The sequence below is a fragment of the Pseudophryne corroboree genome, chromosome 7 (assembly GCF_028390025.1).
Source record: "Pseudophryne corroboree isolate aPseCor3 chromosome 7, aPseCor3.hap2, whole genome shotgun sequence".
Lineage (NCBI taxonomy): Eukaryota > Metazoa > Chordata > Amphibia > Anura > Myobatrachidae > Pseudophryne > Pseudophryne corroboree.
Genome location: NC_086450.1, coordinates 194,081,701 through 194,096,817, shown reverse-complemented (window position 1 = coordinate 194,096,817; position 15,117 = coordinate 194,081,701). Strand labels below are relative to the sequence as shown.

Sequence of the window (15,117 nt, the reverse complement as noted above, 5' to 3'; positions counted from 1 at the left end):
CTGCAAGCATCTCTTGAAGTTCCGGGTACCAAGTCCTTCTTGGCCAATCCGGAGCCATGAGTATAGTTCTTACTCCTCTACGTCTTATAATTCTCAGCACCTTAGGTATGAGAAGCAGAGGAGGGAACACATACACCGACTGGTACACCCACGGTGTTACCAGAACGTCCACAGCTATTGCCTGAGGGTCTCTTGACCTGGCGCAATACCTGTCCCGTTTTTTGTTCAGACGGGACGCCATCATGTCCACCTTTGGTATTTCCCAACGGTTTACAATCATGTGGAAAAAACTTCCCGATGAAGTTTCCACTCTCCCGGGTGGAGGTCGTGCCTGCTGAGGAAGTCTGCTTCCCAGTTTCCATTCCCGGGATGAAACACTGCTGACAGTGCTATCACATGATTTTCCGCCCAGCGAAAAGTCCTTGCAGTTTTTGCCATTGCCCTCCTGCTTCTTGTGTCGCCCTGTCTGTTTACGTGGGCGACTGCCGTGATGTTTTTCCCACTGGATCAATACCGGCTGACCTTGAAGCAGAGGTCTTGCTAAGCTTAGAGCATTATAAATTTACCCTTAGCTCCAGTATATTTATGAGGAGAAAAGTCTCCAGACTTGATCACACTCCCTGGAAATTTTTTCCTTGTGTGACTGCTCCCCAGCCTCTCGGGCTGGGCTCCGTGGTCACCAGCATCCAATCCTGAATGCCGAATCTGCGGCCCTCTAGAAGATGAGCACTCTATAACCACCACAGGAGAGACACCCTTGTCCTTGGATATAGGGTTATCCGCTGATGCATCTGAAGATGCGATCCGGACCATTTGTCCAGCAGATCCCACTGAAAAGTTCTTGCGTGAAATCTGCCGAATGGAATTGCTTCGTAGGAAGCCACCATTTTTACCAGGACCCTTGTGCAATGATGCACTGTTTTTAGGAGGTTCCTGACTAGCTCGGATAACTCCCTGGCTTTCTCTTCCGGGAGAAACACCTTTTTCTGGACTGTGTCCAGAATCATCCCTAGGCACAGCAGACGTTTCGTCGGGATCAGCTGCGATTTTGGAATATTTAGAATCCACCCGTGCTGTTGTAGCAGTATCCTAGATAGTGCTACTCCGACCTCCAACTGTTCCCTGGACTATGCCCTTATCAGGAGATCGTCCAAGTAAGGGATAATTAAGACGCCTTTTCTTCGAAGAAGAATCATCATTTCGGCCATTACCTTGGTAAAGACCCGGGGTGCCGCGGACAATCCAAACGGCAGCGTCTGAAACTGATAGTGACAGTTCTGCACCACGAACCTGAGGTACCCTTAGTAAGAAGGGCAATTTTGGGACATAGAGGTAAGCATCCCTGATGTCCCGGGACACTATATAGTCCCCTTCTTCCTGGTTCGTTATCACTGCTCTGAGTGACTCCATCTTGATTTGAACCTTTGTAAGTGTTCAAAAAATTTTTTTTTTTTTTTTTTTTTTTAGAATAAGTCTCACCTAGCCTTCTGGCTTCAGTACCACAATATAGTGTGGAATAATACCCCTTTTCTTATAGTAGGAGGGGTAATTTAATTATCACCTGCTGGGAATACAGCTTGTGAATTTTTTCCCATACTGCCTCCTTGTCGGAGGGAGACCTTGGTAAAGCAGACTTCAGGAGCCTGCGAAGGGGAAACGTCTCGACATTCCAATCTGTACCCCTGGGATACTACTTGTAGGATCCAGGGGTCCTGTATGGTCTCAGCGCCATGCTGAGAACTTGTCAGAAGCGGTGGAACGCTTCTGTTCCTGGGAATGGGCTGCCTGCTGCAGTCTTCTTCCCTTTCCTCTATCCCTGGGCAGATATGATCTTATAGGGACGAAAGGACTGAGGCTGAAAAGACGGTGTCTTTTTCTGCAGAGATGTGACTTAGGGTAAAAACGGTGGATTTTCCAGCAGTTGCCGTGGCCACCAGGTCCGATGGACCGACCCCAAATAACTCCTCTTCCTTTATACGGCAATACACCTTTGTGCCGTTTGGAATCTGCATCACCTGACCACTGTCGTGTCCATAACATCTTCTGGCAGTTATGGACATCGCATTTACTCTTGATGCCAGAGTGCAAATATCCCTCTGTGCATCTCGCATATATAGAAATGCATCCTTTAAATGCTCTATAGTCAATAAAATACTGTCCCTGTCAAGGGTATCAATATTTTTAGTCAGGGAATCCGACCAAGCCACCCCAGCTCTGCACATCCAGGCTGAGGCGATCGCTGGTCGCAGTATAACACCAGTATGTGTGTATATACTTTTTATGATATTTTCCAGCCTCCTGTCAGCTGGTCCTTGAGGACGGCCCTATCTATAGACGGTACCGCCACTTGTTTTGATAAGCGTGTGAGCGCCTTATCCACCCTAAGGGGTGTTTCCCAACGCGCCCTAACTTCTGGCGGGAAAGGGTATACCGCCCATAATTTTCTATCGGGGGGAACCCACGCATCATCACACACTTTATTTAATTTATCTGATTCAGGAAAAACTATGGTAGTTTTTTCACATCCCACATAATACCCTCTTTTGTGGTACTTGTAGTATCAGAAATATGTAACACCTCCTTCATTGCCTTTAACGTGTGGCCCTAATAAGGAATACGTTTGTTTATTCACCGTCGACACTGGATTCAGTGTCCCTGTCTGTGTCTGTGTCGACCGACTAAAGTAAACGGGCGTTTTAAAACCCTGACGGTGTTTTTGAGACGTCTGGACCGGTACTAATTGTTTGTCGGCCGTCTCATGTCGTCAACCGACCTTGCAGCGTGTTGACATTATCACGTAATTCCCTAAATAAGCCATCCATTCCGGTGTCGACTCCCTAGAGAGTGACATCACCATTACAGGCAATTGCTCCGCCTCCTCACCAACATCGTCCTCCTACATGTCGACACACACGTACCGACATACAGCACACACACAGGGAATGCTCTGATAGAGGACAGGACCCACTAGCCCTTTGGAGAGACAGAGGGAGAGTTTGCCAGCACACACCAAAAACGCTATAATTATATAGGGACAACCTTATATAAGTGTTTTCCCTTATAGCATCTTTTTTATATATTTCTAACGCCAAATTAGTGCCCCCCCTCTCTGTTTTAACCCTGTTTCTGTAGTGCAGTGCAGGGGAGAGCCTGGGAGCCTTCCCTCCAGCCTTTCTGTGAGGGAAAATGGCGCTGTGTGCTGAGGAGATAGGCCCCGCCCCTTTTTCGGCGGCCTCGTCTCCCGCTCTTAACGGATTTTGGCAGGGGTTAAATATCTCCATATAGCCTCCGGAGGCTATATGTGAGGTATTTTTAGCCAAAATAGGTATTCATTTTGCCTCCCAGGGCGCCCCCCTCCCAGCGCCCTGCACCCTCAGTGACTGCCGTGTGAAGTGTGCTGAGAGGAAAATGGCGCACAGCTGCAGTGCTGTGCGCTACCTTTAGAAGACTGAGGAGTCTTCTGCCGCCGATTCTGGACCTCTTCTTACTTCAGCATCTGCAAGGGGGCCGGCGGCAGGGCTCCGGTGACCATCCAGGCTGTACCTGTGATCGTCCCTCTGGAGCTGATGTCCAGTAGCCAAGAAGCCAATCCATCCTGCACGCAGGTGAGTTCACTTCTTCTCCCCTAAGTCCCTCGTTGCAGTGATCCTGTTGCCAGCAGGACTCACTGTAAAATAAAAAACCTAAGCTAAACTTTTCTAAGCAGCTCTTTAGGAGAGCCACCTAGATTGCACCCTTCTCGGCCGGGCACAAAAATCTAACTGGCTTGGAGGAGGGTCATAGGGGGAGGAGCCAGTGCACACCACCTGATCGGAAAGCTTTACTTTTGTGCCCTGTCTCCTGCGGAGCCGCTATTCCCCATGGTCCTTTCAGGAACCCCAGCATCCACTAGGACGATAGAGAAAATGGCGCTGGTGAGTGCTGAGGGAGAAGCCCCGTCCCCTCGGCGGTGGGCTTCTGTCCCGCTCAAAATAACTAAAATTATGGCGGGGGCTCTCTATATACATGTACAGTGCCCAGCTGTACATGTATATACACTTATATGCCATAGAAGAGGTTTAAAATTGCTGCCCAGGGCGCCCCCCCCCCTGCGCCCTGCACCCTTACAGTGACCGGAGTGTGTGAGGGGAATGGGAGCAATGGCGCACAGCTGCAGTGCTGTGCGTTACCTCAATGAAGATTCTGAAGTCTTCTGCCGCCTGTGATGATCTTTTCCTCACATACTCACCCGGCTTCTATCTTCCGGCTCTGCGAGGACGACGGCGGCGCGGCTCTGGAACGGACGGCGAGGGTGATACCTGCGTACCGATCCCTCTGGAGCTAATGGTGTCCAGTAGCCTAAGAAACAGAGCCCTGAAACTCAGAGAAGTGGGTCTGTTTCTCTCTCCTCAGTCCCTCGATGCAGGGAGTCTGTTGCCAGCAGGCTCCCTGAAAATAAAAAAACCTAACAAAAATGCTTTCTTACAGGAAACTCAGGAGATCTCCTGAAATGCACCCAGCTCCACTGGGCACAGTATCAAACTGAGGTCTGGAGGAGGGGCATAGAGGAAGGAGCCAGTGCACACCCAGAGTCAAAGTCTTTCTTAAAGTGCCCATGTCTCCTGCGGAGCCAGTCTATCCCCATGGTCCTTACGGAGACCCAGCATCCTCTAGGACGTTAGAGAAATAAAATAAAAATAATTTGTACCGTGTTGCCCATTACTGTGCGCATTGTTATGTCTGCTACACGTGGCAACGACGTTAGGGCCTCTCCCACACTGCGTGGTTGTGAGGCCATTGACAGAATGGAGGATAATTTAGCAGCTGAGTTCAGGTTCAGGGGCTTCTTGCCCCCCAGTGGGTTGGTAGCACTCGGGGCATCACAAGAACCACCCTGGGCTACATTTTACACATTATTGAACAAGCTTGTAACTAAATTGACACCCCCTGTGGGACCACCTGTGCCGCTACCACAGATTATGGTCCCCGCCATGGGCGGATCGGCTTTCCAACCGATCCAAGTCCAAATCTAAGGGTCACTCTCGCCCGCATAAGACTAAGTCGTCTTCTAAAAGGGCCATTACCTCCTCCCGATCCGTGGCCCTAACTGACACGTCCTCCGAGGACGACGGTGCTTATACTGACCCCTCAGACACTGACGTTTCAGATGGGGAGGGGAGATCGTCCGTGGATGTCTCGGATTTGATTGAGGCGATACAGCTCATTCTTCAGGTGGCTGATGATTCTGAGCCTAAGACTGTCTCCAAGAAACCCGATAGGTTTAAGCACAAGAAGGTGGTTAAGCAGGTTCTACCCTACTCTAAACACCTGGTTGACATACGTCAGGAATCCTGGGAAAATCCAGGGACAAAGTTTACACCGAATAAGAGACTGTTGGCTCGCTATCCTCACTCTGCAGAGGCATGTAAAAATTGGGCAACGCCTCCGCCTGTAGATTCTCATGTGGCGCGTATGGTTGTTTCCTCTGCCCTGCCAGTAGCTACCGTCACCTCTCTGAAGGAACCGACGGATCGTCGGGTGGAGGGCTGTTTAAAAGCGATTTATACCCTGTTCTGGGGCTGTACAAAGGCCAACTATTGCAGAGACTTGGGCTGCTAAAGCTGTTGAAGCTTGGGCTCAGGAACTCGAGGCAGAACTGCCTTCTGATGCATCTGAGCATGCTCGACAATGTTTCTCATATATTGCCACGGCTTCTCTGTACCTTAAGGAGGCGGCCTCCGATGCCAGGGTGCTCGCGGCCAAGGCTGCTACTGCGTCCGTTTTGGCCAGACGTATCCTTTGGTTGAGATCCTGGTCGGTGGATTTGGATTCCAGAAAGACCCTGGAGGAACTTCCTTTCAAGGGAGACACTCTTTGGAGAAGACCTCAATAAGATTGTGGCTGATCTGGCTACTGCTAAAACAGCTTGCCTACCTAGTATGGCTCCTTCAGCACATAAGGCTAAAAGTACTTTCCCTCCCCACTCCAGGTAAAGAAAAAAGGTCAGGCGTACCCAAAGCAAGCCTGTACTTCCAGGCCTGCCAAGCCCAGACCAAAGCGTGCTTGGGCCGCCCGTCAGCCAGCTTCAAAAACGGATAAGCCGACCGCATGACGGGGTGGGACTCCCTCTGGGGGATCCCAGGGTGGGGGGCCGACTTCTAGGTTTTACCCAGGAATGGTTGAAGACCACTTTGGATACCTGGGTGAGGGAAGTCGTTGCTCGAGGTTACACCATACCGTTCAAGAATCGCCCCCCTCATCGATTTTGCCTAACAGATGTGCCTCTGGATCCGGCAAAAGCAAACACGTTGCACTCGGTGGTACATTCCCTCCTCTCCATAGGAGTGGTGGTACAGGTGCCTCTGACTCAGAGGGGCAAGGGGTTCTATTCACCGCTGTTTCTAGTCCCAAAACTGAACGGGCCCTCTTGGCCCATTCGCAATCTGAAGTTCTTGAACAAGCATGTGCGAATTTCCAAGTTCCGTATGGAAACGCTGCTCTATTGTTCTGGCCATGGAGCCTGGGGACTATATGGTCTCCCTGGACATACAGGATGCCTACCTACATATTCCTATTGCGGGTTCTCATCAGCAGTACCTGTGGTTTGCAGTGGGCAACCATCATTACCAATTTCGGGCGTTACCTTTTGGTTTGATAACGGCTCTGCGGGTCTTCACCAATGTTATGGCGGTCATGACGGCCACGCTACGCCGTCAAGGGGTCAGGATACTACCATACCTAGACGATTTGTTGATCATGGCGAGTTCCCCAAAACTTCTCCTGTGTCATCTCGATTTGACAATCCAGTGTATGCAAGCCCACGGATGGCTGATCAACTGGAGAAATCCTCCTTGGTCCGGCTCGGAGCATAGTACACCTGGAAGCGTTATTGGACACCCACAACCAGCGGTTGTTCCTGTCTCAGGAGAAAGTCCTGAAGCTTCAGGACAAGATCCGATGCTTCCTATCCCGTCTGCAAGTGTCGATCCATTCGGCGATGCAAGTGCTAGGTCTCATGGTGTCGGCTTTCGACATGGTGGTATATGCTCAATTCTATTCTCGCCCTCTGCAGAAGTTGATTCTGTCCAAGTGGGATGGCCTGCCTCACCGGATCAGATCTCACATGATCTCTCTACCTCCGGAGGTCCGTCTGTCCCAGAGTTGGTGGCTTCAGGACCAACGATTGAGCAGGGGCCGTCCCTTCTGGATATCCAACTGGGTCCTGCTGACAACAGATGTCAGTCTGAAAGGTTGGGGCGCGGTGTTGGAACAACACTCTCTCCAGGGTCGGTGGACCGAGGAGGAGTCTACTCCCGATAAACATTCTGGAACTGCTGGCAGTGTTCAATGCGTTGACAATGGCCCAGCATCTGATACAGAGCAGACCTGTTCAAGTACAAATGGACAACGCCACCACGGTGGCGTACATCATCCATCAGGGCGGCACTCGAAGCAGCATGGCAATGAGGGAAGGATTCTTCAGTGGGCAGAACGCCATCTGCCGGCCATATCAGCAGTGTTCATTCCGGGTGTTCTGAACTGGGAGGCGGACTCTCCAAGTCGTCAGGACGTGCACGCCGGAGTGGAGCCTACATTCGGAGGTGTTTCAACTTCTCGTGGACAAGTGGGGTCTCCCAGATGTGGACCGGATGGCGTCTCAACACAATCACAAGGTTCCGGTCTTCAGAACACAGACAAAGTATCCTCAAGCAGCGTTTGTAGATGCTCTATCAATCTTGTTGATCTTTCGGCTGCCGTATGTGTTCCCTACGGTGTCCCTCCTGCCCAGAGTAATACGGAAGTTCAAGCAAGAAGGAGGAAACCTACTTCTAGTCGCTCCAGCGTGGCCCAGGCGGCACTGGTTCTTCGATCTACAAGGCCTCTCGTTGGATCGCTCCCTTCTACTTCCACAACGACCAGACCTCCTCGTACAGGGCCCTTGTGTTTACCAGGATTTGGCCCGTCTGGCATGGCTCTTGAAGCTTCCGTCCTGAGGGCCAAGGGTTTTTCTGAGGCGGTCGTTCAAACTATGTTGAAGGCCCGTAAGCCGGCTTCTGCTAGGATATACCATAGGGTCTGGAAAGCTTACTTTACTTGGTGTGCGTCTCACAATCATGACGTTTTCAAGTTTAGTACGGCCAAATTATTGGCCTTTCTACAACAAGGCCTGGATTTAGGCCTGCGCCTAGCCTCCCTCAAGGTTCACATCTCAGCCTTATCTGTTTGGTTTCAGAGAAAGATCGCTACCCTACCTGATGTCCATACTTTGTGGCCCCTTGGGATCTGTCAGTGGTTTTGGAGGCCTTACAAGAGTCTCCATTTGAGCCTCTTACCTCTGCTGACCTTAAGTGGCTCTTTCCCTTAAGGTGTTGATTTTGCTGGCTATTGCTTCAGCTAGAAGGGTCTCGGACTTGGGTGCCTTATCCTATAAGTCCCCCTATTTGATTTTTCACCGTGACCGGGTGGTTCTTCGGATACGCCTATTTACCCAAGGTGGTGTCTTCTTTCCACCTGAACCAGGAGATTGTGGTTCCGGCCTTTAATTCTCCCGAGTTGTCTTCCAAAGAGCGGTCTTTGGATGTGGTAAGGGCTCTCCGTATCTATGTGAAGAGAACTTCCTCCGTTAGGAAATCCGATTCTCTTTTTGTGTTGTTTGGTTTTCACAAATGTGGCTGGCCTGCTTCTAAGCAGACATTGGCCAGATGGATTAGAATGGTGATTGCACATGCTTATGTACAGGCCGGTCGTCCGGTTCCTGCTACCATCAAAGCCCATTCTACTCGGTCGGTTGGACCTTCTTGGGCGGCCCAACGTGGTACGACCCTTGAACAATTGTGCAGGGCGGCTACGTGGCCCTCGGGGAACACGTTAATTAGGTTCTATGCCTTTGATACTCCCAGGATGCTTCCTTTGGACGCAGGGTTCTTGTGCCCACTACAGTGCGTCCCCTCCCATAAGGTACTGCTTTAGGACATCCCCGATGTTATTCCTTGTGGAGCCCAGTGTACCCCACAGCAGAAAACGAGATTTATGGTAAGAACTTACCGTTGTTAAATCTTTCTGCGAGGTACACTGGGGCTCCACAACGCGCCCACCGTGACGCACTTAGCTTTTTTGGGTTGGTATTGGCATAGCAGCTGACACCCTCTCCTGCGGTGAGTGTGTGGTGTAATTGGCTACGAGCGGTTGTCGTCTCTGGTACCTGCTACTGCATTGGGCTGGTTAACTAAACTGAGCTCACTGGCATGGAGGCAGGGTTATAGAGGAGGCGACACTGTGCATCTTGGGAACAGTTTAAAGCTTTGAGCCTATTGGTGCCTCAGATCAAGATCCTACTCTACACCCCCTGATGTTATTCCTTGTGGAGCCCAGTGTAGCTCGCAGAAAGATTTAACAACGGTAAGTTCTTACCATAAATCTCATTATTATATATAACAGGAACAGAACACCGTAAAACATTCAAAGTAATACAGATTAACCTTCCCAAATTCATGGAGTGGACATAAAACCATATAAACAAAATTATATGAAATGTTGTGTATGGACTATGCACACGTTTGAGAATGAACAGTTTTACTATGCCAAGTGTTTCCTCAAGCTACTCTACTGTTGGAATTTCAGACGTAGTCTTCTCTGGAAAAAGAGCAAACAGGTCATAGCTCAGACCCTTCCTATGGTTGCCACCTGTATATTAAATACAGATGTGCAGGTTCGGTTTTACTCAGGTATTTCGGGTTTTGCTTATTGGCTATCCAAAATGCGTGACATCCGTGATCCAATAAGAAGCCGTTTCGAGCCCCGAGAAAATTAGATTAAAATATATTAAAAATATTAAACCAAATTCTTACAATTACCTACTTCCTTGTGAGCGGGGTCTGCCTTTAGAAACCGCTGTATAGTGCCAGATCTTGGGCTACCTGCATTTTTACTTGCTGTTGAAAATGAAGTGCTTGTTGCCACCTTCTCTAGACATCTCTGATGAATGATACATAAGAGGACATTGGGGGTAATTCAGACTTGATCGCTCGCTAGTGTTTTCTGCAGCACTGCGATCAGGTTAGAACTGCGCATGCACCCTAATGCGCAGGTGCGTCGCACAGGTACAAAGCGGTTCGCTGCTCTGCGATGGGTTTGTGCTTAGAATCCATTTGCGCGTGCGATCGCAAGGTGATTGACAGGAAGAAGTCGTTTGTGGGTGTCAACTGACCATTTTCTGGGAGTGGTTAGAAAAACGCAGGAGTTACCAAGCATATGCAGGGCGGGTGTGTGACGTCAATTCCGGTACAGAACAGGGTGAAATGATCGCAGCGGCTGAGTCAGTCCTGGGCTACTCAGAAACGGCACAAAATCTTTTTGTACCGCTGGGCTGCACGTGATCGTACATTCGCACAGCTAAAATACACTCCCCGGTGGGCGGAGACTATGTAAATGCAGGACTGCAAAAAACAGCTAGCGAGCTATCGGGTCTGAATTACCCCCATAACCTTTATTTGGGTGTCCCACACAAGTTTAAGAATGTTTAGAGGGCCATAGGTGGTTTCTCTTCCTCCTGACTACTTTATAAAATTAAGTGACAGTACTGGTGTGCAAGCTGAATACCTGGTCTCCATCAACCCAGTCCTGTGCGGAGTAGAGGTTGTTGGTGCATTCCCACCACGAACTGGGGTCACACTGCTTGGTGAGGTTTTGACTAGAGCTCTTCCATTGCTGCTCATCTGTTTTTTCACTGGTGTTTCATCTTTACCATCAAAGCTTACTCTCTTGGTAGGTGTCTTAAAACATAAAAATATAGTTAACAGAAATAAATAAATAAAAAAGTAAAAATAAGAATTTACTTACCGATAATTCTATTTCTCGGAGTCCGTAGTGGATGCTGGGGTTCCTGAAAGGACCATGGGGGACAGCGGCTCCGCAGGAGACAGGGCACAAAAAAGTAAAGCTTTTACCAGATCAGGTGGTGTGCACTGGCTCCTCCCCCTATGACCCTCCTCCAGACTCCAGTTAGGTACTGTGCCCGGACGAGCGTACACAATAAGGGAGGCAATTTGAATCCCGGGTAAGACTCATACCAGCCACACCAATCACACCGTACAACTTGTGATCTAAACCCAGTTAACAGTATGATAACAGAAAGAGCCTCTTAAAGATGGCTCCTTAACAATATAACCCGAATTTGTTAACAATAACTATGTACAGTATTGCAGATAATCCGCACTTGGGATGGGCGCCCAGCATCCACTACGGACTCCGAGAAATAGAATTATCGGTAAGTAAATTCTTATTTTCTCTATCGTCCTAAGTGGATGCTGGGGTTCCTGAAAGGACCATGGGGATTATACCAAAGCTCCCAAACGGGCGGGAGAGTGCGGATGACTCTGCAGCACCGAATGAGAGAATTCCAAGTCCTCTTTTGCCAGGGTATCAAATTTGTAGAATTTTACAAACGTGTTTTCCCCCGACCACGTAGCTGCTCGACAGAATTGTAATGCCGAGACCCCTCGGGCAGCCGCCCAAGATGAGCCCACCTTCCTTGTGGAATGGGCCTTAACAGATTTAGGCTGTGGCAGGCCTGCCACAGAATGAGCAAGTTGAATTGTGTTACAAATCCAACGAGCAATCGTCTGCTTAGAAGCAGGGGCACCCAACTTGTTGGGTGCATATAGTATCAACAGCGAGTCAGATTTTCTGACTTCAGCCGTCCTTGAAATGTATATTTTTAAGGCTCTGACAACGTCCAACAACTTGGAGTCCTCCAAGTCGCCAGTGGCCGCAGGCACCACAATAGGTTGGTTCAGGTGAAACGCTGATACCACCTTAGGGAGAAAATGCGGACGAGTCCTCAGTTCTGCCCTATCCGAATGGAAGATTAGATAAGGGCTTTTATAAGATAAAGCCGCCAATTCAGATACTCTCCTGGCGGAAGCCAGGGCCAGTAACATAGTCACTTTCCATGTGAGATATTTAAAATCCACCTTTTTCAATGGTTCAAACCAATGGGATTTGAGGAAATCTAAAACTACATTTAGATCCCACGGTGCCACCGGAGGCACCACAGGAGGCTGTATATGCAGTACTCCTTTAACAAAAGTCTGTACCTCAGGAACTGAGGCCAATTCTTTTTGGAAGAATATTGACAGGGCCGAAATTTGAACCTTAATAGATCTCAATTTGAGACCCATAGACAATCCTGATTGTAGGAAATGTAGGAAACGACCCAGTTGAAATTCCTCCGTCGGAACACTCCGATCCTCGCACCACGCGACATATTTTCGCCAAATGCGGTGATAATGTTTCGCGGTGACTTCCTTCCTTGCCTTAATCAAGGTAGGAATGACTTCTTCTGGAATGCCTTTCCCTTTTAGGATCTGGCGTTCAACCGCCATGCCGTCAAACGCAGCCGCGGTAAGTCTTGAAAGAGACAGGGACCCTGTTGTAGCAGGTCCCTTCTCAGAAGTAGAGGGCACGGGTCGTCCGTGACCAACTCTTGAAGTTCCGGGTACCAAGTCCTTCTTGGCCATCCGGAGCCACTAGTATTGTTCTTACTCCTCCTCACCGTATAATCTTCAATACCTTTGGTATGAGAGGCAGAGGAGGAAACACATATACTGATTTGTACACCCAAGGTGTTACCAGTGCGTCCACAGCTATTGCCTGTGGATCTCTTGACCTGGCGCAATACTTGTCCAGTTTCTTGTTGAGGCGAGACGCCATCATGTCTACCATTGGTCTTTCCCAACAGTTTATTAGCATGTGGAAGACTTCTGGATGAAGACCCCCCTCTCCCGGGTGAATATCGTGTCTGCTGAGGAAGTCTGCTTCCCAGTTGTCCACGCCCGGGAAGAACACTGCTGACAGTGCTATTACGTGATTCTCCGCCCAGCGAAGAATCTTGGCAGCTTCTGCCATTGCACTCCTGCTTCTTGTGCCGCCCTGTCTGTTTACATGGGCGACCGCCGTGATGTTGTCCGACTGAATCAACACCGGTTTTCCTTGCAGGAGTGGTTCCGCCTGGCTTAGAGCATTTTAGATTGCTCTTAGTACCAGAATGTTTATGTGAAGAGACTTTTCCAGGTTCGTCCATACCCCCTGGAAGTTTCTTCCTTGTGTGACTGCTCCCCAACCTCTCAGGCTGGCGTCCGTGGTCACCAGGATCAAATCCTGTATGCCGAATCTGCGGCCCTCCAATAGATGAGCCTTTTGCAACCACCACAGAAGATATACCCTTGTCCTTGGCGACCGGGTTATTCGCAGGTGCATCTGAGGATGCGACCCTGACCATTTGTCCAACAGATCCCTTTGGAAAATTCTTGCATGGAATCTGCCGAATGGAATTGCTTCGTAAAAAGCCACCATTTTTCCCAGGACTCTTGTGCATTGATGTACAGACACCTTTCCTGGTTTTAGGAGGTTCCTGACAGGTCGGATAACTCCTTGGCTTTTTCCTCGGGAAGAAAAACCTTTTTCTGAACCGTGTCCAGAATCATCCCTAGGAACAGCAGACGTATCGTCGGAAAACAGCTGCGATTCTTGGAATATTTAGAATCCAGTCGTGCCGTCGAAGAACTACTTTAGATAGTGCTCTTCCGACCTCCAACTGTTCTCTGGAACTTGCCCTTTTTAGGTCGTGCAAGTAAGGGATAATTTAGATGCCTTTTTTCTTTGAAGAAACATCTTTTCGGCCATTACCTTGGTAAAAAGGCCCGGGGTGCCGTGGATAATTCAAACGGCATCGTCTGAAACTGATATTGACAGTTCTGTACCACGAACCAGAGGTACCCTTGATGAGAAGGACAAAATTTGGACATGGAGGTAATCCTTGATGTCCAGGGACACCATATAGTCCCCTTTTTTCCGGTTCGCTATCACTGCTCTGAGTGACTTTATCTCGATTTGAACCTTTTATGTAAGTGTTCAAAACATTTTAGATTTAGACTATGTGTCACCAAGCCGTCTGGCTTCAGTACCACAATATAGTGTGGAAAAATAATACCCTTTTCCTTGTCGTAGGAGGGGTACTTTGATTATCACCTGCTGGATATACAGCTTGTGAATTGTTTCCAATGCTGCCTCCCTGTCGGAGGGAGCCGTTGGTAAAGCAGACTTCAGGAACCTGCGAGGAGAAGATGTCTCGACTCTCCAATCTTTACCCCTGGGATAATACTCGTACGATCTAGGGGTCAACTTGCGAGTGATCCCACTGCGCCCTGAGACTCTTGAGACTACCCCCCCACCTTGAGTCCGCTTGCACGGCCCCAGCGTCATGCTGAGGACTTGGCAGACGCGGTGGAGGGCTTCTTTTCCTGGGAAAGGGCTGCCTGCTGCAGTCTACTTCCCTTACCTCTATGTCTGGGCAGATATGACTGGCCTTTTGCCTGCATGCCCTCATGGGAAAGGAAAGATTGAGGCTGAAAAGACGGTGTCTTTTTTAGCTGAGATGTAACTTGGGGTAAAAAAGGTTTTCCCAGCTGTTGCTGTGGTCCCCAGGTCCGATGGACCGACCCCCAAATAACTCCTTCCCTTTATACAGCAATACTTCCATCTGCCGTATGGGATCTGTATCACCTGACCACTGTCGTGTCCCTGACATCTTCTGGGAGATATGGACAACGCACTTATCTTGATGCCAGAGAGCAAATATCCCTCTGTGCATCTCACATACATATATATAGAATGCATCCTATTAAATGCTCTACATGAATAAAATATTTTCAGTCAGGGAATCCGACCAAGCCAACCCAGCACTGCATCTCCAGGCTGATGGCGATCGCTGGTCGCAGTATAACCACCGTATGTGTGTATATACTTTTTAGGATATTTTTTCAGCTTCCTATCAGCTGGCTCCTTGAGGGCGGCCGTATCTGGAGACGGTAACGCCACTTGATAAGCGTGTGAGCGCCTTATCACCCTAAGGGGTGTTTCCCAACGTACCCTAATTTCTGGCGGGAAAGGGTATAACGCCAATATTTGCTATCGGGGTAACCCTACGCATCATCACACACTTCATTTTATTTTATCTGATTCAGGAAAAACTACAGGTAGTTTTTTCCACTCCCACATAATACCCTTTCTTGTGGTACTTGTAGTATCAGAAACACGTAACACCTCCTTCATTGCCCTTAACGTGTGGCCCTAATGAGA

General features: G+C 49.1%; 1 protein-coding gene across 1 annotated transcript in view; it reads right to left on the bottom strand.

The window, feature by feature from the left end:
* Window positions 1-15,117, bottom strand: part of USP37 (ubiquitin specific peptidase 37) — a 221,160-nt gene that overhangs the window by 134,208 nt on the left and 71,835 nt on the right. Inside the window, exon 5 of the mRNA XM_063933910.1 lies at window positions 10,579-10,751. Coding sequence (XP_063789980.1) covers window positions 10,579-10,751 — 173 coding nt within the window. The remainder of the gene's footprint in view (window positions 1-10,578; window positions 10,752-15,117) is intronic.